General features: G+C 30.8%; 1 protein-coding gene across 2 annotated transcripts; it reads left to right on the top strand.

The window, feature by feature from the left end:
* Nucleotides 1-10,744: 10,744 nt before the first annotated feature.
* unpg (homeobox protein unplugged) lies at nt 10,745-25,463 on the top strand. Of its 2 annotated transcripts, XM_089178578.1 has the most exons (4): nt 10,745-12,016; nt 12,350-12,465; nt 12,550-12,682; nt 23,013-25,463. In XM_089178578.1, the coding sequence occupies exons 1-4, from the start codon at nt 11,713-11,715 to the stop codon at nt 23,897-23,899; spliced, it is 1,440 nt and encodes a 479-aa protein (XP_089034704.1). In that variant the 5' UTR covers nt 10,745-11,712; the 3' UTR covers nt 23,900-25,463. The 2 variants fall into 2 exon arrangements, with proteins under 2 accessions (XP_089034704.1, XP_089034703.1); XM_089178577.1 differs by having other exon boundaries at nt 12,350-12,682; nt 23,013-25,462.
* Nucleotides 25,464-26,200: the final 737 nt, after the last annotated feature.

The raw sequence follows: 26,200 nt of genomic DNA, 5'->3' as shown, positions 1-26,200 counted from the left end.
CATATTGTTATCTAATAACTCATTACATATGATCTATGTACCTTTCTCTTCCAAATTCACCTTTTAACTGAGGCATTATCCTCTATAAATATACTTTTATTTTAATGTTGTTTAGGTTATTTTCCCAATTTGCCCATGTATGCAACGCAAATAACATTCGAAATAAACAGAATTTCAGATTATAATTCTATTATTTTTACACTCTTTTCACTCTACACAATACTTTACACACTTTAATTGTAAACATTATAAAAATAATGAATAAATAAAAAGAATGCAGAATAAAAACATTATCTCATTGCATACAAGAAAACAATCATGTAGAAGAGAAACTTTGTCAAAGATTTTTGTAAAACAATTGACAATCTTTTGCTTGCCAATAGTACAAAAAAAAATCCTCATCATAAATGCGTGTTTTTACGTTATCGATATGGATAATAGGGACTTTTATACTGTTGGCAAGCGATAGATTGTCAATTGTTTTACTAAATTCTTTGATAAAGTTTCTTTTCTACATGATTGTTTTCTCGTATGCAATGAGATAATGTTCTTATTCTGCATTCTTTTTTTATTTTATTAATTATTTTTGTAATGTTTATAATTAAAGTGTGTAAAGTATTGTGTAGAGTGAAAGGAGTGTAAAAATAAGAGAAATATAATCTGAAATTCTGTTTATTTCGAATGTTATTTACGTTGCATACATGGGCAAAGTTGGAAAATAACCTAAACAACATTAAAATAAAAGTATATTTATAGAGGATAATGCCTCAGTTAAAAGGTGAATCTTGAAGAGAAAGGTACATAGATCATATGTATTAAGTTATTAGATAACAATATGCAATTATATTAATTATTTAACAATTATTTTATCATTCTAATATTCTCTAATTACATTTTAGATTGTTTCTATGCATATACATTGGTTTAAATATTTCATAGGATTTAAGGTACATTAAATGGTAAATAATTTTGATATGTTATAAATTTGTTTCTTTTTTCGATTACAAATAAAATTAACACTTATTGCTTATAATTATTCTAAAAATAATGAATAGAATAAAGAGAATGTAGGATCTTATAGCATAGAAAATCATGTAGAATGATCTTCGTGTGAATCGTGTATAAACGTTAGTGTTAATATTTTTAAAACAATTATGCATCTCTGAAAGTATTTCAATTGTGAAGATTCTTTATCGATATAGATTTTGGGAATTTATTCTTTTATATGCTGCATTTCATATTAGATATTTTTCTATCGACAATTCTCTTCTATACGATTTTGTTCTTTTGTGTAAAACGACAAAGTTTTCGTAATGTCTACATTGTCTTTATTCAATTCATTATTTTTAGAATATTTATAAGTGTTGTGTACATTTATTAGAAAAATAGAAATGATTTTTAATTTATTTAATAAATAAATTATCATATGTAGTTTGACCAGCGTGGTCATAAAGAAGGTCAGATTCTGTCCGTGTAAGAAGCAGTTAGGACCCTGTTCATGGTCAAAAAAATGAATTAGCCAATCACAGCCAAGCTTTCGTCCGAATTCTTCAGTTTCATGGCGTCTTTCGTGGAGAACACATCCGTGTGTAGTTGTCTCGTTAAAATCAGGTAATTAAAAGATATTTTGTAAGGTTCACATCTTTCTATTACAATATATAAAGGATAAAAGGATCGATTTTGATTTTTTGAGTATATTTTGACAATTTTTATGCTTCTATATCGTATTTTTAATCTTTCGAAATTTTTCTTTATTATAGGTGGAAAGAAGATCTACTGCGCATCATTTTCGCGCATGCATTATTTTCGCGCCAGTCTTATGCGCCTGTTTTATGCACATCAATATGGCGAATCTTTCGAATTTTTGTATTCTGTCATCTGTATACGTGTTGCAGCGGATTTTGTTATCCCGTTAATTTCAGATAATTGTTTCAATTAATATTTTAATGTACACCTTCCTGTTATATATTAAATGATATATAACGAATGTTATATATCAAATGCATACTACATGCATAATTTTTATATGTGTTTTCATATTTTACTTTCTTTTAGCTTTCTTAACATGGGAAGAGTTATAACACGAATTCACTAATCTTTTAACCTTGTGGCAACTTTTTTTATCTTCTCCATGTACGGCGAGGTGAGCATTATTATTTTTAAATATAAGCATATAAGCATATAGAAATATTACAGAAAGAGTGAGAGAGAAGGAGTGAGAGAGACAGAGAGGAAGAATAAGAAAACAATACACTCGACATATAAGTTATTATAAATGTGTATTTTTATTTCCAGGAATTTCTCGAGGAATTTTCTTCGTCGAATTTTCGACTACAAAACGTAAACAGCCGATAACATAGGTATAATAGCCGAGCATTCGACACTCCCGAGATCTCCTCTACCAAGGTTATGTAGTAACGTACCTCGTATTCGTCTTCTATCTTTCGACGAGACAACATCAACGAAAATAAGGCGTATTAAATTACTTAATAATTTTATTTCTAACGTTATCTTTTTGATTTTAATAGTTTAAAAAGTTTTTCATTGCATAGAATGGTATTAAAACTGGTTTATTTTTTATGTTACTCTTTATTGAGTTTGCTGATACAATTACTGTTTTATTTAAACAACTTTAAAGATTTTTAATTAATATTTTTACTAGCATTACATACTTGATATGTAATATTGCAAGCAAATAGTTGCATACTTTGATAAATTTCACAAATATTTAATAACTTGAATACCATTCTATCAAAAATATTCAAGGGTTTTAATGTGTGCCCTGCCTTCAGAAATGATTTACAGGAAATATTGTAATATAGTCTTTAGTATGTTTCAGCTCTTTTCAGACTTTTTATTTAATTTTATTTTATACATCGTCATCCTAAGGGTAGGATACCCATCCTGCAATCATCAACGAAGACTAAAAGTAAGTATATTTTACTATCAAACATTTCTATGATAATTTCAATTGATTTTTATTACAACAATGATATTAATTGTTCTTTTTCTTGTTATGTTTCAGAAAATCATTGCAATCGAGCGCGTAGGCAATGAGGTTCTCGTGTGTTGCATCGTGTTAAAATAAAATATAAAAAAGTCGACAAGTAAATTCAGTGTTGATCGTCGTATGTTAAAGTTTCGTTTGCTCGGTTAAGAAACTCGCAAGTTTCTTTTATTCGGTTTAAACTTGTGCTCATCGTCATCCTAAGGGTAGGATACCCATCCTGCATTCATCCTGCATCCATCAAAGTGAGTATATTTTTCTATTAAGCATTTTCTCAATAACTGTAGAAATTTTTATATAACAACGATTTATATAATATTGTTTTTATTTGTGTTTCAGATCATCGTTGGAATGGTATATATTCACATTTTATTTATTAAATTCATTTAAAAATTCGTTTAACACTAGATTTGTTCACTATTATTTAAAAATTTACAAACGTTGTTTAAATGAAAAAATGGATAGAGGAGAGGAATTAATATTTATGCATATTTCATTACAGCATTAAAAATTAATATATATTTTTAAAAAATATTCTATTTTAAAATTAATTAAATTTAAATTTTATTAAATTACAATTAATTAAAATATTTCTATTTTATATATATGTAACAAAAAAGTTTGAAATGAATCAAATTTGCTCAGTCCATAAATCTAGTGTTAATTGAATTAATTGAATGTAATGCAGTTTTATAGTCATTATTTGTGCATTGTCATCGTCATCCTAAGGATAGGAGACCAATTGTGCATTCACTAATAAAGATTTAAAGTGAGTATATTTTTTTATTAAATAATTCCTTAAAAATTTTAATGATTTTCTGTAATAGTAATGATATTAATAGTATTGTTTTTTATTTCAGTTTCAGATTGCAATCGTGCACGAATGGCCCATGTGAAGTGACCGGGAGTGAAATTTTTGTTCTTGCATTTGACTGCGAGCAATGCAGTCTTTGAATTAGTGCAGTCTAGAATCAGTGATCGGGCGAGTAATAAATTAAAATCAAACGCGAATTAGAGTCAGTGTTGTTCGTCGTATAATAAAATTTCGGTTTCGCGATAAGAAACTCATCTATAGTTTCTTATTTTCGTTTATACCGCGTTGTTAGATTCACGCGAGGTGCATCACCATGATGCAATAGAGCTGCATCTCATTGAAATGCATTGTAAGTATTCATTTTTATTTACATTTTATTCGATTTTATTTTAACATGATTTTGGATAATATTCCAGATAACTAATCAATTTGTTCTATTTTATTATACAGATATAACCATGGATTTTCTTCCTTTCAAAGATGTCGAATGAATTCTTCGATGGATTTTTGGTGGATCATCGATGGATTTTGGATGGATCTTCGATGGATCTTCTTCAATGGCAAATCGAGTATCGTCTTCCATCGTTAAACTAAGATATTTGCTGCGAAGTAGGAGTGTTTTGGAGCCATCGCAGAACTTCTTAAACCGTGAGTTTTTATTTAAAGTCCCTCCAGTGCTCAATCATGCCGAGGATGAAAGGTCCAAATCGGTACGAGTTACTGGTTGTAATTATTTAAATAAATTATTGACGAGCACATGAGTAATTCCTTTTTAGGAGTTACTCATGAAAATTGTATATTTTATTGTATGTTTTATTATTAGTTCAGGATAGGTTTTCTTGTCTCATCGGTTAAATTCATTTAATTCATAATGCAATTAATAAATGCACTATCTTTTTTATTACATGTTAAAAGCATGTAATAAATGTCTTACATGCATTGCTTCGTATATAGTTTATCTAATTGAGATTAATTTTGATATGTCGATATTTCGATATTTTAAATAAATGGGCAAGAAAACAAACTCATTCGCGACGGATAGACTTTGGCAGTTAAGTGGCGGCTCAAAGCCCAGTTCTTTAATTAGAATAGCCATTTAATGAAAAAGTCGTCCGAGGTTTGCAAAAAATATCCATCATCATTGTAGAGTCTTTTAATACATCCTTACCTCGAAACAATAATTGTTTCATATGGGGTAACTTTTTTTTTTCATTCGCTTGTTTAAGTCATTATTCACCAAATGACTTGTAGAGTCCTTAGTCGCTTAGATGAATTTTTATACAAATGTATTTATGTGTTTATGTCTTAATCATATTTTTTAGATCAGGATTTTCAGCTTCTAATATACTAATCTCCCGTTTCTCCCCCCCATACTCTCTGCGTTCTCATCTATGTGTGTGCCCAGGTGTTACACGTATGGGTGAGAAACAGTTAGCGTGGGTTTAGTTTTAGTTTTTTCCCCTATTGGCGGCTGTTATTGTGCTAGTGATTGCACGATGTACTTTACACCTGTGTGTGCGTATTAGGTAGTGTGTATTGTACATCGTTTCGCGTTATTTTTTATTCATTTAATACATCATTAAATACTTAAAGCATTACTTCTACATATCTATCTTCATTTTTATATTTATATTAAATATTTCTCATTTTTTTGATAATCTCGTTTGCATAGTAGAGTTACTGCATTTATTTGTAGAAACTTTGATATACTTGTATGTTACTAGTATGCATACATATATACTAGTGTATACTTGTATTTTTGCTTTAGTTTTTTATGCAATAATCATTAGCCTTGGCAGTCGATTTCAGCAAAACGTACGTATACCCATTAGCATATAAGTTTAGAAAACGTGGTTGAACTAGGGTGTCGGAGGTGCCCCGGGGTATGCTCTCTAGTTTAGGCTTTTGCACCCTGGTGGTATGTGAGAGAACCGTGGAGTGAGTGGGTGGGTATGTATGGTTTTTCTTAAAATGGGTAAAAATATTGGTAATAGGCAGGCAGGTAGCATACTTCTTTGAATGAATGTGAAAAACTTTAATTTTAAGTAGGTAGGATCCAGGAAAGGCATTAGACTTCTTCCTTCCACTCCGGAGTGGAAATTCCGCCTCCTGGTTTATACACAGAATTGTTACAAAATTTGATCATCTCATTCTATTATGCTTGATTTGTTAATTTATTTTGTGACTATTCTGTGATCTTTATTATGTATCATGATTCAAAGGTATTTGCAACCATTTGAAAGATTCATTTCTACTTCGATTTTATCTCGAACGAGATAAAGTCGAATCAAATTCGCAAATTCTTTGATGCATTTGATACTTAGTTTTAAGTATTTCAGGATTAGCACTCCGCACCATCGCGATTTCGTCTTACAGCTAGAATTATTTGATATAATTAAATATAACGAATTAATGAAATGAAAGTATTGCAAGAAAATACATTACATTTATTGCATTTTCTATTTCAATTCGATTTTATTACTCGACGTTAAAAGTGCGAAGTGTTATTAGGTCATCGAGGGAAATTATTATCTGCTTGGACATTCGATTAAATGTTCTCTCGTGTATGGTCAATGAACTTTAAATTCATTGATGGTACACGAGCTAGAAAAGAGAACGCGAAGTGTAAATTAATTTTTTAATAATTGTGAGAATTAGAATCATAACAAAATACGAGTTCATTTGCAAATTTAGTATGAAAGATCTTATCTTACTCGTACGTAGGAAATGTCCAAATGCAGTTTTCAAAGAATGAAGAAAGAAGAGGCTTAATGCCGAAGAGGCCCCCACTTAATTGTGGCTCAAGAGGGCAACTACTAAGGCTATTGAGTTATTTTCAAAGGTTCAACAGTAAGTTCGAACCTTTAGAGAATGATTCACTAGTCATATTTTATATTTTACTTTTTTTGCTCGTCATTAATTTCTAGTTATAATTGGGGATGACGGATCATTCCATCTCCTTGGGACACTAAATTCGTGTCTATATCGTCAAAAAGATGCATATGTGTTTAGTTAGTTAGAGTCAACAACATTAAAAATTTCCTTACTATTAAAGTTTGAAACTTAATTAACGTTCATTAAATATTTAAATAATTTCTCTTTTCTTTTCTTGTCTTGTCTTGTCTTGTCTTTAAAATATTTTACTGTGATCGTATTTCATTAAATTTGTAATTTTTTTCTTTTCTATATAATGCAGTTTAAAAGTATTTCATAATAATCAATTGACTTTATTTTTTTATTTTTTGTAAATGTTAAATCACGCGTTTAAATTCAATTTTATTGCAACTTTAAATAGAATTTTGATAAAAAGTAAAAAGGGAATTCAATTTGAAAAGTGCATCTGCGAATTCGACGATTCATATGTCAGGCTATTGTATTTCACTTGATTCTATAATTAATATGGTTTTCTTTTTGTTACAGGTGATCATCGTTGGATTTAACAACAAACCTTTGAGATTTTTTTCTATTTTAGTTCGTAAAATTGTTTCATTTTTCAATATATATATATTGGCATTTCTGAAGGCACACACATATTTTCTCATTAAATATGAAATATATATATATATATATATATTTAAAAGTCCATAATAAATATAACATTGTATATTTGCACAGGTTTACATAGATTTTAAATATGCTTTTCAACAAAATGTTTAATTTATTTAACATATTTTTTTCATGTTTAAGACTCTTATGGATCTACTTGTTTTATTTTTTTTTATTTTTATAATTTTTATAACAGGCATCTCTAAAGGATGCGATTTTATTTTGCTTATTTCTATCGTACGAAAAAAAAATGTAAAAATGATTAAAAAGTTTCACTAAATCGGAAGGGATCGGGATCAAACGTGATCGATTTGACGTTGAATTCCCTATATATATAATATATATAAATATATAACGCGTTTCTTAGTCGAAGAAATACTAGTAGGCAATTAAAAGATGTTCCTCGACACGACACGACACAAAAAAAAAAAAAATAAAAAAAGAAAAGGATGAAGATAAAAAAAAGACGTTGAACGTTTTGAGCATATCGCGAGGGCTTTTTGGTGACTCGAGCCGTTTAAGAGTAGACCGTTTCCGTTCACACGTGCGTAACGACGACGCACGTTGCGGGTCGCGCAAGGACGCCTCCGACGCGAAAAACAAAGAAGCGGATTTTAGCCAGCTTACTTACTTACTTACTTACTTACTTACTTACTTACTTACTTAGTTCAAGACAGACCTAGAGAAAGAGAAAGAGAGGAATGGGGGAGAAAGGGGAAAGGGGAAGGAAGATTTAAAGCCGTCTGAGTATTCGTACGTACCACGGTGGTAGGTAGATGATATCCGTGTACGATTTAAGTTATGAGGAATGATCATCGATTAGTCAAAAACCCTTTTAAAAATCAAAATAGGTCTCTCTCATAATATCTTGTATAAATATCTTTTTTTAAATTAATAATAAATTTTAACCTTTAACGCTCCCGCATATTTTTGTACCACTGCTTGTAATTATTAATTATGACAAGTATTATTCTTTAAATATTTAAATACTTATCGAATTTAAAAATTTTTTTTTTTTTTAATTTTTTCTGTGCTTTTTTTTAAATAATACATGAGCACGTTTTAAACTACAGATAATTAACAATAATAGTCAACACCGTAGATACTGTAGCATCTTAAAAATATTCATGCTAAAAACATAAAATGTATAAAACATGCTACGTAGCGTTAAGAGTTAAGTTTTTATTATTTTTATTTATATCATAATTTAATATTAAATTATAATTAAGTTTTTTGCACATAGGAGAAGGAGGGGAAAGGAAAATATATATACACATACATATAGAAATTTCACGTATTTATTGAATAATTTGTTAATATAAATTTCAATTTCTAGGAATGTTTACTCTTTTTTTCTGTTTCTGTTTCAAATCGATTGGATTTTAAATGCGACCACAGATGTTTCGATGTTTCAATGTATAACATTTATTATGAATATGAAAATGAAGATATTTATTTAAACGATATTTATTATTATTTAATTGATGAAACTAAGTTTCTAAGAAGTAGATGGGGGGAGGGGTGGTAATGATAGAAAATATGTTAAAGTAAGAATTTGGTATGACGCCAAAATATAAATCGTTGAATGATCGATTATATTATACTATGATATTATGGATGCAGTAAGAAAACTAGAATAAAACATGCGAAGATGTCGCATTGCCACGAAACGTAAATCATAAGGGTCTTTTTCGTACAAGTAGTGTAGACACGGGGGATGAAAAAAGAAAAAAAAAGATAAGTAAGAAAGTGGAAGGATGTATCTAAAAATAGTATTATAGGATCTTCTCTGTGTAGAAATCTCGATTCTTGTTGGGTGAGAGAGAAAGAGAGAGAAAGAGAAAGAGAAAGAGAGAAGGGATGTTACGGTTAGATGAACAAACGCAAACGAATCTCCGTTTCGGTCTAGTTTTCGGCGAATCTCAACTTTTTGGTTGGTTATTTACGTATGTTGGTACTTTACAATGCGTTAACTGGTAGTTTGACCATAAGTAGGATACGCTCGGTTTGCACTCGACGAATAATTTTCATTTCCGTTTACATCCTCAACGAAGATGAGATTTTTTTATTTTAACTCAAAGTGTTTTTTTGTTTTGTTTTTTTTTTTCAGTTCTTTACTTTAGTCAAAAGTAGGCACATTTGTAACGCACACTAAAACCTATTTTCTTTGGTAACAGTTCGTAAAACCAGTATCCGCAGTACGCGGAAGTCGTGTGTATACCTTTAACTCTTATATTCCTAAGTATTTTGAATTTTGGTAAACGAATAAAAATGAAAGGACTCTGAGAGAACAATTTGATACGTTTTGTAATATTTTTTTATTCTTGCAATTTTATTTTAATTCGATTCGTTCACTTTAACAAGTGTGTTCATCTGTTATCAAGATTTTTTTTATTCGACCAATCAATTATGCGATTTTATTAATTACATTTGGTACCACTATTTCGTAAATAACAATATTACATAGAGAATAATTTTTCAAATAAAATAATATTTTTATCTTCTCGATAATTTAACGTTTTATTTAGTTGGTCAGATTAGAAAAAGAGAAAGACACGTTGATGACGTTTAAGCACGAAAATTCTCAACTTGATGTCTCCTTTCTCTCTCTTTCACACTCCCTCTTCTTCGTACGACGTGTTCGTTTAACTTTAGATTCGGTTAAGCCCAATTAGAGTCACGTCACGTTAACGAGCATCGAAATAACGTTGCCATTAGCTTGATGTAACGATTACTCGGCTTGAAAATTTACCTAACGAGCTTGAAGACACTGTATTATAGTATATTTTTCACTTTTTTTTTTAAATGTTATTAATGAACCTGTTAAACATTTCTTAATAGACCAAAAGATAAAAGAAATATAAAATAAATTTCATACATTACAATTTGAAAGTATATAATTAATATGTAAAAAAGTATATTAGATTTATCTACAAGTAAATAATATAATAAATGTATGAAGAGAGTTAGTAGTAGAAGATGAGTAATGTCGGTAAACGTATGAGATAGTATCATCGTTAACGAACCACGACGACGTTGCGTTAGCACACACACACACACTTGAATGTTAGCCCACCAACAACGTTAGCCCACCAAATCCTCCTGTTATATTTTTATATACCATACTAGAATAAGATCTTAAACGTGTTTCCTATTAGTTATCTACGTCTAACGAAAAATGCTTATTAATATGAGGAAAAAGATGAACAATAAGAGAAAATAAAAACCATTGAAGAAAGATTAGCTATTAAAACAAAAACAAAAAATAGAACAAAAACAGAACCCACAAATACAATGAAACCAATCGAACATTGTCGAATTAGAAATAGTATACGAAACTCTACCCCTTTTTCCCTTTCCCCTCATACTAACGGGGATCGAATTTACCTAGAAGAAGAGGTAGATTTTCAGACGTAAAGCTATTCTGTAGAAGAGGATCGTGAAAAGTGTGAGAGAGTAGCAAGATGGCGGATAGGCACGAATAGGCGGCGTCCAAACAACCTCGTTGGCTGTAGCATCAACCAATGGTTGAACGAGAATGGAATAACTCGAATAAACGCCACGACCCACCACCACCACCTTCACAACCACCACTAACGTGAGTATTTGCTGCTGCTGCTGTTGCTGCTGGTTGAAACCCAGGGACATTTATGAGAAGTTAGGACAACCGACACGACGAAGACGACGACAACGAGGACAACGACACACACACACATACATATACACGCGAGGGGAGGAGTGCAACGAGGGGTTGGGAAGGGAGAAAGGGGAGGAGAGACGAATTAAAATGCGCCCGACGAGTCTTCGCCAGTCACCCGTCGACTCGTGCTCGATAAGGTCGATGTTCGATACCTCTACCTCTTTTGCTTCTATCATTATCTATAGATATATATATGTATATGTATGTGTATATGTATATGTTATACTTCTATCATTTACCGTTCAATATTCTCGTGGACTGGTGATGTCTTTCTCTGTCTCTTTTTTTCTAACTGTGTGTATAAATTGGATCCATGTGATATTAAAAATCGAATGACGAATAAACGTGTGTAATGATATTATTAATTATAGAACAATGGACAAAGTTGAGTCAAAGTTTATGTTGTGTTTTAGTTTTGTTTCATTTTAAACAAAACAAAAATAATCCGTGCTAAAATAATACATGATTTATAAATTGTGTTTGAAAGTATATAATTATCGATTAAATCAAACAAAGTTCAATGGAGAAAACATTTAATGGATTATCAATAATTCAAGAAGGCAAAATGAAAATTATTTGAGAATTATTTAAAATTACAAATGAGATTTGTTTGATAAAGAAAAAAAGAAAATAACGAACGTAGCAATGGACGTAGATACGAATATTGAAGAAACCGAATTGGACGTTGGTTCGGCCAGCGACGAATTGGAAACGTCGATTGCCGAGTCAAAAATCGCACGACGTCCAACGCCAAAACCGTTTACCATAGAAAGTCTTATAGGAAGTTGCGCGAGTGCAAGGGGAAATTGTGCGGGTGATATTGGTATGTCGAAGATAGATGATAAAATTAATGTTAACGATGAGGACAGTGAAAGGGAAAGGGAAAGGGAATATCTTTATCAACGTCATTATCTTGCGACGGCTGCTGCTGCTACTGCATTGCCATCAGGTTGGTTAGTTGGTTGGTTCATTGGTTGATTTGATAGTCGATCATAATTTTGTTGTTTATATTTTTCTTTAATTACACCGTTGACTGTTAAACCAGTAATCTAACAATGATCAAACTTTTCCAAATTATTTTTTAAAATTCTGACTACCTCTAACCCAACTAAACTCCCCCTTTCACCCCTATAGCTAAACATAGTATAACTTTTGGTTTTTTTTTTTTTTTGGAAGATGGGGGGGTGTGTTTCAGTCAACGTGTAGTAATTAATTTTCAAATGAAAAAGTATCGCAAGGAAACGTTGAAAAAAATGGGGGAAATGAATCGTTGCATTTTTAGGTTTCGGTGTACCGTTGAGTTTATACGGTGCTTGGCTACCCATGCGAATGTATGGCGGTGGTGGTGGTGGCGGCGGCACAGCTTCCGGTGTCCCAATGTTACCACCACATTCCACGGTTAGTAATTATCCATCTCATCAGGATTTGCATCAAAATCGATTAACTCAACATTTGGTTGGTGGTTCGAATAATCATCTTCAGGGTGTCGCATATCCAAATACATTTCATCGATCTATCAATCAACGTGGATCAACCAGTTTCACGGACAGCGATGACGATGGTAGCATAGATTCACCACCGTCTCCTGTTCATGATCTATCTAAATCTAGATTAGGTGAGTTTTATTATATATTTTAATAACATACTTTGCACACCGTACACTTATTTCAAACTGACCGATATATCAATGAAACATGATTGCAAATTTTTACGAGAAAACCTTTTGTTTTTTTCAATCTTAACATATTAATTTAATTAGAAATTAATTTATTAATTAAATCAAAATAAAATAAAGTAAAATAAAAATGATAATGACGAGAAATAATTAATCGTGAAAATTGTGTTAATAATTAGGTATCTCGCGTAGAAAAGAAATATATAATAAAACCTATTCTAAATGCTGTTTAAAATGTGTTCTAAGAATTCGATAATAAAAAATTATACAAAAAAAAAAAAAAAAAATAAAATAAAATTAAAAAGAAACCAAGTAATTCTGGTTAGTTTTTCGTGGAATGTCATTTGAAATTCGGCCAGGTATTCATCGAGTACCGTATTATCACACGCGTGAGCGTATGTATTTAGGTATATACGCGACCCCGCAAGCTTTATATAAGAGTGTCTGCTTCTCGATAAAATAATTTATGCACACAACCATGTGTATCTTGTTCCTTTGCCGGGCCGATTCGATCGTATGGTACCGCATCGTAGAAGGGAACGTTCATGGAATTCGTAAACGCTCGTTAATCCGATGCGATTTCTCGCATTTCGCGAAATCAAACACGTGATGAGGGAAGGAAGAGGAAGAGGAGGAGATCGAGGAGGAGGAGCATGTCTTTTTCCCCCCTTTATCTTACCCCCCTTAATTCCCCTATCCACCATTGACGGTTCCAATCCTCTTTTTCTGTTCGATCACCATCGTCATCTCGTATTCCACTTAAAAAAAAAAAAAAAACCACCTTCTTCAAATTTATTTCCCGCAACCGAGATTTTATCTATCCGTTTTTACCGTTAACCCTCCTCCCACCCCTGCTTTTCCTCTCACCAACCTACCGATAATTTAAATAAGAAAGTTTCGAGTAATAATAAAGTTCGTTCATTTAATTTACATACACGTATACATACATACATATATATATATATATATATATATATATATATATATATATTATTTTTCAATGGTCACATTTAAAAATATAACTATTAAGGAATAAAAATACGCGGGTAATTTTTTTCCACGAATCGAATGGCGATGGAAGGTGGGCTGGGGTAGGGGATTTATTCGCAAAACTCTCGTTGATAATCAACGGGAATAAACCAATATTTAATGCTGGATGATATTGTCGTGAACGGATTATTGAGTGAAATGTCTTGAATAGAAAGAAAGAGAGAGAGAGAGAGAGAGAAGTCATATCAAGTTAGAACAAGACGAGTTTCTCTCTTTATCTTGATAAAAAAATCATTCGTTTACTCGAATAGAACCGTGACCCAAATCTCGAACTTCGGTTCTCTTCTTAACCACCTTCCCCTTCTCACTTCTCTTCAATTTTTCATCGATCCTGTTCAAATATGCAACCTAATTGGACGTAATTAAGTATATATATAATAATATGATACTTATAGAGATTCATTGAAATATCAAAATGTTGATAATTGGATAAACTACGAATAATCGAGTCATCTTATAAAATTAAATAATATCTTTAAACAATCAGTTAATTAGTTTACATAGAAGATTATTTGAAAAATTTGTGTCAATTTGTAATGATCATAAATTTAGATTTAACGATTGGAATATTCGAAGATAATTATTATTTTCAATGAAAATATATTTAACATGTTTAATATTTATAATAAATATATTTATTATTATTTATAAACTACCAAACATAAGTAGGTTTTTGAATTATTAGATTGGTCAGGTAGAAAGATTTGTGATGATTTATTTGAAAAATAATGTGCATGTTAAAATGTATAATAATTGATATTTCAAACTAAATTAAGTACTATGTTGAGTATCATATATTATATATAATATTCATTGAAATCATCAAATTGAAACGTGCTAGCAAAATAAATTGTAAAGTAAAATACAGATATGTGCAGATCACACGCGGTAGAAGTGAAACCTTCAAAGAAAAGCAAGCTTCGAGACGTGAATATATCGAAATAATTGAATTGTAATACAGCACCATCTATTGAAAGAACCTTACAGAACCTAGATAATCTCTAAATAAAAATCTTTAAATTAGTAATCAAAAATAATTTAAAAAAAAAGAAAAAATTCGTGATAAAAATTGTGCTATGTGCTAAGTTGGAAAAAATCACGTGAAATAAAATAAATTTCATTAAGATAAGTTGAGTAGTTTAAAAATTATTAGTGAACAAAAAACATTTGTTACACACTGAATTTTTATATATAGAATTTAATTAATTAATTAATTAATTAATGTATAGAATTAAATAATATGGAATTATATAGAAATTATATATATAAAATAAAATATATAGAATTAAATTATATATTAAATTTGATTAATTATTTTTGTTTCATCGGTTTCACGTTCTTCCGTTTTACAATTTTCAAATCACCCTGATTCTTCTAAAGAAGGTTTTCACTTCAAAACTTGTTAAATTTGGCTGAACTTAAAGAGAATGATCGAAAAGAAATATATAAGTATATGAATGATTGAAAATTCGAAACTTACAAAAGATTATAACGAAAGGGATTACCGATCACGTATTTCCGAAGGTACCGACCGGGGACCCGAATGAACGAACGATCGACGGTATCCGCGCTCTTTTATTCGTGGCCGGTCACTTTTTATTGATGTACCGCCGACCAACTTAATTTTGTATGCACGACGAAATGGCTTCGGGGAATCTGTCATCGGTCATTTATGACACACCGTGAACGAAGAAGTCCTTGCGTTCGTTACGACGATTATCGACGAGACACTACTCTCTCTCTCTCTCTCTTTCTCTTTCTCTCTTTCTCTCTCTCGATTTTATCTTTTTTTTTTATTTCAAAACTCAATCAAAAATAAATTAGCAAATTTGTGAATTAACACTTAACCCTTAATCAAATGATTGCCTACACCTGTAATTTCTGCAACGAAGAAGAAATGAATTATTTTATTTTATTTTTTTTTTTATTTTTTTTTAATGCATTTGTATGCAAGACACAGATGGGAGAACAAACAAAAGTCTTACGTTCGCGATGACGATGATAATAAGAAAATGATTGTATCAGATTTATTATCAATATTGTTCATCAAAACTTTGATATTATCGTATGATGTATTATTTTGACGTATAAAATGAATTATTAAATAATCACATTGAACTTTTTTTTCGACATAAATTAATTCATTCGTATCATTATTAGCTTCGAATCATTTCTAATGCATTTTATTTGTTTGTTTTTTTTTTTTTTGTATCAAACGAACAAAAGGTAGGGGAACAGATGTGTGTGTGTGTGTGTGTGTGTGTGTGTGTGTGTGTGGGAAAAACAGAACAGGGACACGGAAAATAAAAATATATTATTTCTTATAATTATTTCTTTTTAATATGCAAAAAAAAAAGAATTAAAACCGGATGATTTTTTTAAACGTTTTTTTTTTTGAATTATCTCATTAGGGATTTAACAAACGGCATTCTGACGTGGAATGCAATTCACCAATCATGCAATTATGCATGATAGGTAATCGATCCGTTAAATCACGTATGCAAGCACGGAAAATTCGGGGAAAGTATTTTTGATATTTGTAACACGTACGAAGAATTAACAAAAAGAAAAATAACAACAAAAGAAAAAGAACAACAACAAAAATTAGACTGCAATAAAAGGTGTACAGTAAATGAGATACAATAACAATGAGAAAAACAATAATTATCATTTGTCTTTCCTCCCCCATCAGCCCCGTAATCGTTCAATTAACACAAGTAACGTGAAATAAATGTTTTACGCGAGAGATTTGAAAAAGAAAGAAAGAAATAAAGAAAAGGTATTAAAAAATTAATCGATCAAAATCGATGTCCCAGATCGAGTTTACAATTAAACGTGTGATTTGATTAGAAAACAATTTGATAAAGAACGGGAAGAAGATACGGTATCATGGTATATATTCTCGATCAATATTATGAACACGGAGTGCTCGACGAAGCGTTGAAAGAGTTATTCATTCGATGCGGCTTTCAAACGCAAACAATGTATGAATTAAAGAAGGGATTATCTCGATGAATAATGAAACATGAAACACTCTTGGACGTAATAAAAATAAAATGAAAAACAAAACAAAAAATTAAAAGGGAAGAAGAAATTAAATTAAATAAAATAAAATAAAATATAAATGAAATTAAATGAAATCCAAAAAAAAAACCAAGTGAAATAAAATTAATGAAGAAATTACAAGAAAAAAAAGAAAAAAAACACAAATAAACTTAGAACTTGTAATTATCCAATAACACATTGTGTGATTGGATACTTTAAAAATTAAATGAAACAAAAACAAAACCAAATGAAATCAAATTAATGAACAAATGAAAATGTAAATTGTTGTAACCCTATTTAACAAACAAGATACACACCATTTGTCTACGATTATTATCACAATTAAATGTACTTAATGAGAGTATAATTATTTATAATTCATTACAAAAAAAAACAATAGTTCCTACCCCTAATTCGAATGTTATCAGTGCAAAAATAAAACAAAAATATGAAATAGGGAGGGTAGGGGAAATTCTAAAAGAAGAATTCTCTATTCCTTGTAATCAATGAACAGGATGATATCATATTATATTTAATAGAAAACGACGAGTAAGATTATTAGGAGTATCTTTTTATCGTTTATCGATATTTATTATTATTTCATCCGATTAAGAATAGTGCAATAGTCAACGACTACGAAAAGAAAGAAGGGGGTAGATTGGTTATTTGATGGTTGATGAGAGATGACGACGATGATTTGAAAGCGATGAAATAATACGATCGATTTATCGTTTCAACAGTTCAATATTCTAACTAATTAATTGAAAACGTAGTTAAATTAATTGATATCATTGATACAAAGAAAATTATGTTGTATATATGTGTATACACATGTGTTACATATTAGTGTTTTTAGTATTTAAAATCGATAGATTCAAAATAAGTGAATGAACGAATGAATGAGTGAGTAAATATTGCATTCAGGTTACGTTAGGGTTGCTTTAGGGTTTATAATATATATTTTATAATTAATAAATAATAGAGTAAATAATTGCATCCAGATTACGTTCCATCATCCCCTTATCACTACCCATCTCTTTCCACCCTTGTCTTGTAATACTTGTACTTTTATTAATACGAAAAAAAAAACACATACGAAACGTCAGACATAACAGAAAATTGTTTGGCCCGAGGAACGTTAATAAAATCCTCAATTGAAATTTCATGTCGCATCCAGAAATAACCAGCCAAGCAGCCAAGCAGAATCACCAACCACCCATCCTACCACCCACCTCCTTTTCTTGATCGTTGTTGTCTTGCGCACGCGACTTCCTTCGACGATCCCGATAATTGCTTCCGGTGTCTTTCTCTCGGTGTCAGGTCTCTTTCTAAATTGTTTTGTTAATCGATCGCGAGTTCTGCTAAATTTGGCATCCCTCTCTCATTTTCTTAAATTTAATCCCCTCCCACCTCATCATCTCACAACCACCCCCTAACCCCACTCCTATCCTTCTTACCTCCACACACTACCACACAATCACACCTTCCTACTTCATCCCTCACCAACACTTCCACTTTTGTCGATCAACCAAATTATATTCTCGAATTAGGTCAGGGTACTTAGGTTACTTACTTTCTAATACTTAATTAGGTCAGGGTACTTAGGTACTCATTTTTTAACACTAATGTAAATTATTTAGTTTGTTTTCTTAGTTGTAATAATATATTTCATTTTAAATGAGAATCAACTCAATTATCTTTCTCTCTTTCACACACACACACACACACACAAAGACATTTTTTTATTTGATTCGGACAAATTCATCCCCCCACTTTCTTTGACCTCGATCTTCTTTATTCTACCATACATCAGTAACGCTTGCAAGGAAACCACCACCATCACCACCATCACCACCACCACCACCACCTATCCACCACCTATCCACCCCCTTCCTACCCCTAAAGTTTTTCGCTTTTACCGCAGTTTCCAAACGACGCTAGGACTTTTCCTTATTCATTGCCAACCACCAATGGACCCTGCATCTAACCAACTACACGATATGGGAGGATCCGTCGGCAAGATTCGACTATGTTTGTGACCAGAAAAAAAAAATAAAAAAAAGAAAAAAATAACAGTAAAGGAAAGAAAAAAGCAGTAAGAAAAAAAAAACGATAAAAAAAAATGCCTCAGACCACAGGACGACGACCAACTTCCTTTTCCCCCAAACTTCATTTTCATTCTCATCCCCTAATCCTTGATTTCTTTCACTCCCCCTCCTTTTTGGATTACGTTGGTCTCGGAAAGATGACCAGGATCGGTTTAATTAATTCGACTTTATTTCTTTTTCAGTTTCTATATTCGAAAATATTATACAGGTATTCCTATTTTTTTTTTTTTATTTTTTTTTATTGAAATCCACTAATCATTCTCTCGTTTTATTTCATCTCTTTTTTTATTCACACATGATAGGAGGTCAGCACTTTTAAAAAGTGATTTTATTATTCGCGTTATTCATGCTAGGGAAAATAATTTACAATCCAATTTATTCCATTTCCGGTTGGCAATTTCCTTAGTGTGTCGTAACTCGTTCGATTTTCAAATAAATTTAAAACGATATTCCATACGAAATTATAACATCGACAGGTTCCTTTGATGAGTTCATCCTAGTCAATAAATATAAAATATATATATATATATATATATATATATATTATAAAATGAAACTAATAATAATAATAATAATTTCATTCGCAAAGTTTAAACGTATTATAAATTCATTATTGATTGCAATAGGTTACTTAATTTTTCATAAAAATCAAATCAATCGACAAAAATAATTTGATTTTGCAGTAACTTGTGACACAAAATAAAAAACAAAGAAAAAAATACTTAACTTCTTTCACACGTTTGAATATGACAAATACCGCTGCACATAAGTTTCATCAAAAAATTTTTAAGAATTTAGTAAAAAAAAAAAAAAAAAAAAACAATTAGTTAAACAAATCATTGGAAACCGAACTAATACGTGGATGAAGCTTTTTAAACTCTGACAAAAATTCGTGATGAAAATAATTAAAATTAAAATGATAATATTAATAAACTCAATACATACAACTCTTCCCTACTTTCATCTAGCATATTCTAATAGCAAAAAAAAAAAAAAGAAAAAAATTACTTAAATGCTTCACAGTATTTCCAGGAAACTGTTAATGTGCTATTTGGGTGAAAAGCATGCTTGGAATCTGGATACGGTCGGACTTTGCAAAGCAAATCCTCTTTCTATCTTTCTCTTTAACTTTTTCCTTTTTTTTTCTTTTTATCTTTTTTCTTATTCTCTCTCACTCATTTTAAGCATACTGGCGCATACGTCGCGAAGAACACGTTCTCCCAACAGGAGGGGTGCCTGTCTACTAAGTGAAAACCTGGCGTTATGCCAAATCGCGTTTCGATCCCACTTCAACGATCGTTTTTCATCGAAACATCGAGCTCAGTTTTCTATCTCTATATCTATATCTATATCTATATCTATATCTTTATATCTCTATTTTATTTCAATTTTAATATGTAAGATTAAAGATTATATATACACTAGGGGTGCCCTGTCACGCGTTACTGTGGCTCACAATCAGTCCGATACATACATCTTTAAGTCAACGAATTACCTTATACCGCCATCGAAACAAATAATTCGCCATAAAATAATATTGCTATTATATAATTGAGATATAAATTATCCTATCTTTCAAGTTGGATGGAACTGCACACAGTGTGCAAAATTTTATTCAAATCGGTTCAGTAGTTTAGGAGTCCATTGCGGACAAACAACGTGACACGTAATTTATATATATTAAGATATCTAGATATATGATAAAATAATATGAAGAATATTTTTTCAAACGATTAATATATATAATTCAATATATTCATTCAATATAATTTAATATAATTACATTAATATACACTCATTTTTGTGTGTGTTAAATTTGGACATATGGGGACCCATATGTAAAAAAAAAAAAAAAAAAAAACACCAAAAAATTCTCGTACAAAAACAAAATAGAACAGAACATTTTTATCTTACATAAATAATAAAACATATGAGACAATATTAATCAGATTAAAACAAGGAAACTACTTTACAATCGTATATAATTGATATGGGGTTATATTATATGGGTGCATCATAAGGAATTAAAAAGATGCACGAACGATGAACAACAACTCGATAAAGTTTAATAGTAATCGAAACAACGAGAGAAAAAAAGAAAGAAATGAAAACTTGAAATATCTTCTTTCCTTTTTATAAGAGGGATGTGGGAGGGAGGATAGAAGATGAGGAGGAAGAGAAGGAGGAGAAGGAGGTGGAGGTGGAGGTGGGAAATCGATTTCTCTTCAAGTGTAAAGACTGTCACAGGGGACAAACAGAACAGATGTGCTGAGAAAAGTTGCTTGCATCGTTCGGGCCGATACTTTCAAGGGACTCTCTCTCTCTCCTTCCTTCATTCCTTCCTTCCTACCTTCATTTCTTCTCGTACGATATAAACGTATGAACAAAACCATATGTATGGAAACGTATGAAAAAATCCTACACGTATGAAATATATGAAAATGTATGGAAACGTATATGAAGCAAAATGTATATGAATTCAATTCTCATAAGAGGTTTGTATTGTGCGGAAGCGTTTTGCTTCGCGATTCAATCGAAAGTCTTTGAATAAATGAAGGGTCCCCGTGTGATCGTATGTGTGTATGTGTGTGTGTGTGTTACTTCTTGGGTGCATCAAACTCTAGAATAACTGAAACCTTGCTGCTGTTGTGTTGCACACTCGGCACTGGTCGTGTCGCTTATTACAACTTCGAAAACAAGGAAAGAAAATAAAAAAAAAAACATAAAAGAAATAGAATAATAATAATAATAATAATAATAATAATAATAATAATAACAAAAGAAAGGAAAGATCGTGTATAGAGTTTTCTTATTGCATTTTGATCAGGGGGTGGATAGGAAAAAGAATACACTTACAATTAGATTAACTTGGTTTCTTGTTTTTATTTTCTTTTTTCTTTTTCACTTCACTTTTTTTCTTTTCTTTGCACTTTGCAACGTGGAGGAACGGTATCTCGTAGTTGATGATAATTTAACCCTTATCGGTTTGTAAGTCACGTGGAAAATTAAATATATTTTATTAATAATTAAATAATTAAATAATTTCATATAATTGTATGGTACTTGATGAAAACAATAAATTGTTATTGTTTATATTATTAATTTATTATTAATTTATTTTTGTTTTATATTATTAATTTCTAATAAATAATAAGTTATTGTTATAATATAATATTTTCAAGAAAATTTCTTAAATTTTTTTTGTCGAAAGCACTTTTATAAATTATTTTAATAAAAATCGTCAATAGAAAAATCAAACGACGATCGATAAGGGTTAATTTTAAAAAATGTAGATGAAAAAAAAAGATAATTCAGATGACGATGAATACATTGGTTGGACCATTTAAAATACGATGGAAGTTCTCGTAAAAATTTGCTCTACAGGGAAAAGGGGGAGGAAAGGTTAAAAATGTGGTGGAAAGAAGAAGAAGAAAAAAGAAAAAAACCTATAAAAAAAAAAAAGCCTTGGAACATAGGTCGATCGTAGGTCTAACTATAACTGTGTGATCATTCCATTCGTACGTATTACTAGTGCAACTTGGCTATAACATAATAACATAATTACTTAATAACAGAGCCCTTTTTTTCGAGAATTCGTACGACGTTTGATCATCAAATTACGATGAACTGTGTTTAAACGTTGATATTACGAAAAGAAAGTAAAAGATAAAAATAAAGTAAAAAAGGAACAATCATTCTTTTTCTTTTTTTTATTATTATTATTATTATTATTATTATTATTATTATTATTATTATTATTATTATTATTAACAAGGAAAATATTAAGTTACAATTACACACACACACATATATATATATATATATATTTCCAAATTTCCAAATAATTTTTTAAATTAATTAAACAAAACTACCGAGAGACAATGAAAAATTTCGTAATTTTGTTTACAATAAGAAATTAATTCTATAAAAGCAAACAAATGAACTTGTTTTCAAATATTTCTATACAACACAAATCTATCTATATTAATATTATAAAATATAAAAAAAAATGAAATGAATTGAAAAGAATAATAATGAATAATAATGTTAATTTTGGTCCCAATTAGGATCAGAAAATGGACGAGTATCTGCGGAAAGCGAGGACGAAGGTGGTGGAACTAACAATGGTATGGGTGAGGGATTGGATACGACTACCGTCGGATCCGTAAACGGTACCAGAAACAACGGTTCGCCTAATGGGCAAGGTCACGAAAGTGTACGAGGACATTCTAGTTCGAATTCGTCGGGAAACAAAGCTCGTCGTAGAAGAACTGCATTCACATCTGAACAATTGTTAGAATTAGAAAGAGAATTTCACGCTAAAAAATATTTAAGTTTAACCGAAAGATCGCACATAGCGCATGCGTTGAAATTGTCCGAGGTACAAGTTAAAATATGGTTTCAAAATCGTCGAGCTAAGTGGAAAAGAGTCAAAGCTGGATTAAATGGAAATGGTGGAATCGGTTCGAATGCGTCGTCAATGTCAACGTCTGGTGGTGGTGCTGGTACTCGTCATCATGGTGGTGGTGGTACTACCGGACAGCATACCGGAAACGGTACGAGAATAGTTGTACCAATACCGGTTCATGTTAGTCGATTAGCCGTTAGATCTCATCATCATCATTTAGAAAAATGTGCAAGACCTGCACGTGTTAGAACAACTACGAGTTCTACTACTACTAATACTTTGACAAATGCAACTTCTGCATTGGGTGGTACGATTGCAACGGTCAACGAAGTTGTTGATCCAATTTCCCCCTCCTCGTCATCATCCTCGTCCATTCTCGTAACCGACGCCACCACCATGGGTTTGGTGAACTCATCGATGAATGTATCGAGTCAATTGCAAAGTTCACCTTTACCTGTAGTAGGCGTTGGTATTGGCGTAGGCGTCGGATTAAGAGCCTTCACCGTGCCACCTCATCGGGATGGACTTAATTCTACCGGCAGGTAGTGAACATTCGAATCCCTGATATTATTTCTTGGTTTTTTTTGTTTTTATCATTATTATCACGAATTGTCCATAACATTCCTTTCATCGAGAGATTCGTTAACGTAATACTTTAACCCTTGGATGAACTGTTACACCGATTTGTCAAGTTACTATTTAAATATTTGCAATTTTGTATAATCTGGAATTATTTAAAGTGGATCACATATATATATTTATTTAAAAACAATTTTATATTACAATATTTACGTGTCGTTCAAAAGATTAATATTTATCCTAGGGTTTAAGTATATTTAAATTATAATAAACGTAAGTCTGAATTTTCGAGTTTATTCATTTTGTTTTTCTATTTAGATTTTTAAATTTGCGAGGTCATAGTTTGAAATAAAATTAATCCTTATTGCAATTATATTCTAATGAAAAAAAAAAAAAATAAAATAAAATAAAATATAAAAGGAAAAATGTTTAAAAAAGGAAGCAAAAGAAACGCGTGCGAGTTTGTAGAAGAAGAAAAAAAAAATAAATAAAAATGGTAAAGAAAAGAAAAAATAAAAGGAAGAAAAAATGAACCAGTCATCAGTGATGGTGGTAGTGGTGATAGTGGTGGTGGTGATTATGGTTGTGCTTGTGGTAGTAGTTGATAATGGTGTACTAGTGAGATAGTAGTGTTGGTTGATGATGATGATGATGATGATGGCAGTGGGCATTTTAAATAAACATAAAAATCGAGAACTGTAAATAGGAAGACGGTGCGGTGCGCGCCTGCGCTTATCTCTAGGATCCTATTGTATATACATCGGTCATGCATATTATAGATAATTTAAGTTAGGCACGGTTTTACCCTATCGTGTTCTCTACTAAGTTACACGGTGATATTGTATCGATTTGCCGTGTGATTATCGCAGCTGTATTATACCGGTTGTCTCGCAAAACGTTAAGCGAATACAACGTGTTTTCTCTCTCCTACGTATATATATGTACATACACGTATATATATACATATACATATACATATACATATATACATATGTGTATATATAAATGTATACGTATAATGTATTATATATATATATATATACGTTACCTGTTAATTATAACAATGGACTAATGATAAATCAAAATGAAATAAAAAACGAAATAAAATTAAAACACATTAATTGATTTTTTATAATTATTATTATTTTTCGTGTTCACACCTTTTCATTTTTATTTTTTTTGTTTTTTGTTTTTTTTCATAAATCATAAAATCAATTTGAAACAAAATGAAATCTGAAATTAGTTCATTGTTCTGATTAAATGGGTACATAATAGATACGTACGATTTTTAGCATACTTTGTGTATGTATCAATGAAGGGCAATAAAAAACAATGTGCGAATAATATATCATACGATATAATAATTGATAACTATGCATTTATTTGGTCTTACTTATTTATTATTGTTTCTGTTATTTCCTAAAATTAGTGTCCCATTAAAAAAAAAAAAGCTATTAAGAAGAATGATGTGTTAAAACAATGTTTATCAATGATCTACTACCTAATCCAGGGGTCGGCAACCTGCGGCTCGCGAGAGCCACATGCGGCTCTTTAGTTAAAAGAGTTTAGTAAAAAAAAAATATATATATATTTAAAAATCTTTCTGAATCGATTAACGAGGATTAGGCTCAAAAAACTAACTTTATTTATACGAGTACTATTTATTGTTGGTAAGAAAAAATGTTTGTGTGGCTCTTTAAAAACTTTGAAATTTTGTAAATTGTAATTTTTGGCTCTTCCGACTACAAAAGATTGCCGATCTCTGACCTAATCTATCTAAATTCATTTATTTAAATTCAAAACTAATTCACTATCATTATTATTATTATTATTATTAATCGAATAAGATAAGTGCAGTAGTCTGAATAAAAAAAAAAACGAAAATTGTTTTGACAAATTGATCACATCCGATACAATATATATTTACGTGTATGTATATGTGTACTCGTATCGAATCATCCTTGTAAACCTTTTGTCAATTTTTACAAAGTCGAAGGTTAAACGTTAGGCTCCCACGGGATCACCTTGACGTCATTGGAAATTATCGGGATAACACCGCAGGATTTGCGGACTAGCATTTTCGCAGGCTGTTGTTATAGTGTTACTGCTGCTCTATTGCTTTTACTATGGCGCGTGCTATAAGGTTTGCTATTGAAAAGAAGAGAAAAGGGACAGGGATAGGGATAGGGATAGGGAGAAGAGGAGAGGAGGAGAGGATGCAGCAATGTGAAAATTCGTCGTTCGAGAACAGCAGCACCTCGTGGGCGT

The sequence above is a fragment of the Polistes dominula genome, unplaced genomic scaffold (assembly GCF_049000335.1).
Source record: "Polistes dominula isolate Pdom_NZ unplaced genomic scaffold, Pdom_raw_medaka contig_11, whole genome shotgun sequence".
In the NCBI taxonomy this organism is placed as follows: domain Eukaryota; kingdom Metazoa; phylum Arthropoda; class Insecta; order Hymenoptera; family Vespidae; genus Polistes; species Polistes dominula.
This window is presented reverse-complemented; position numbering and strand designations above follow the sequence as displayed.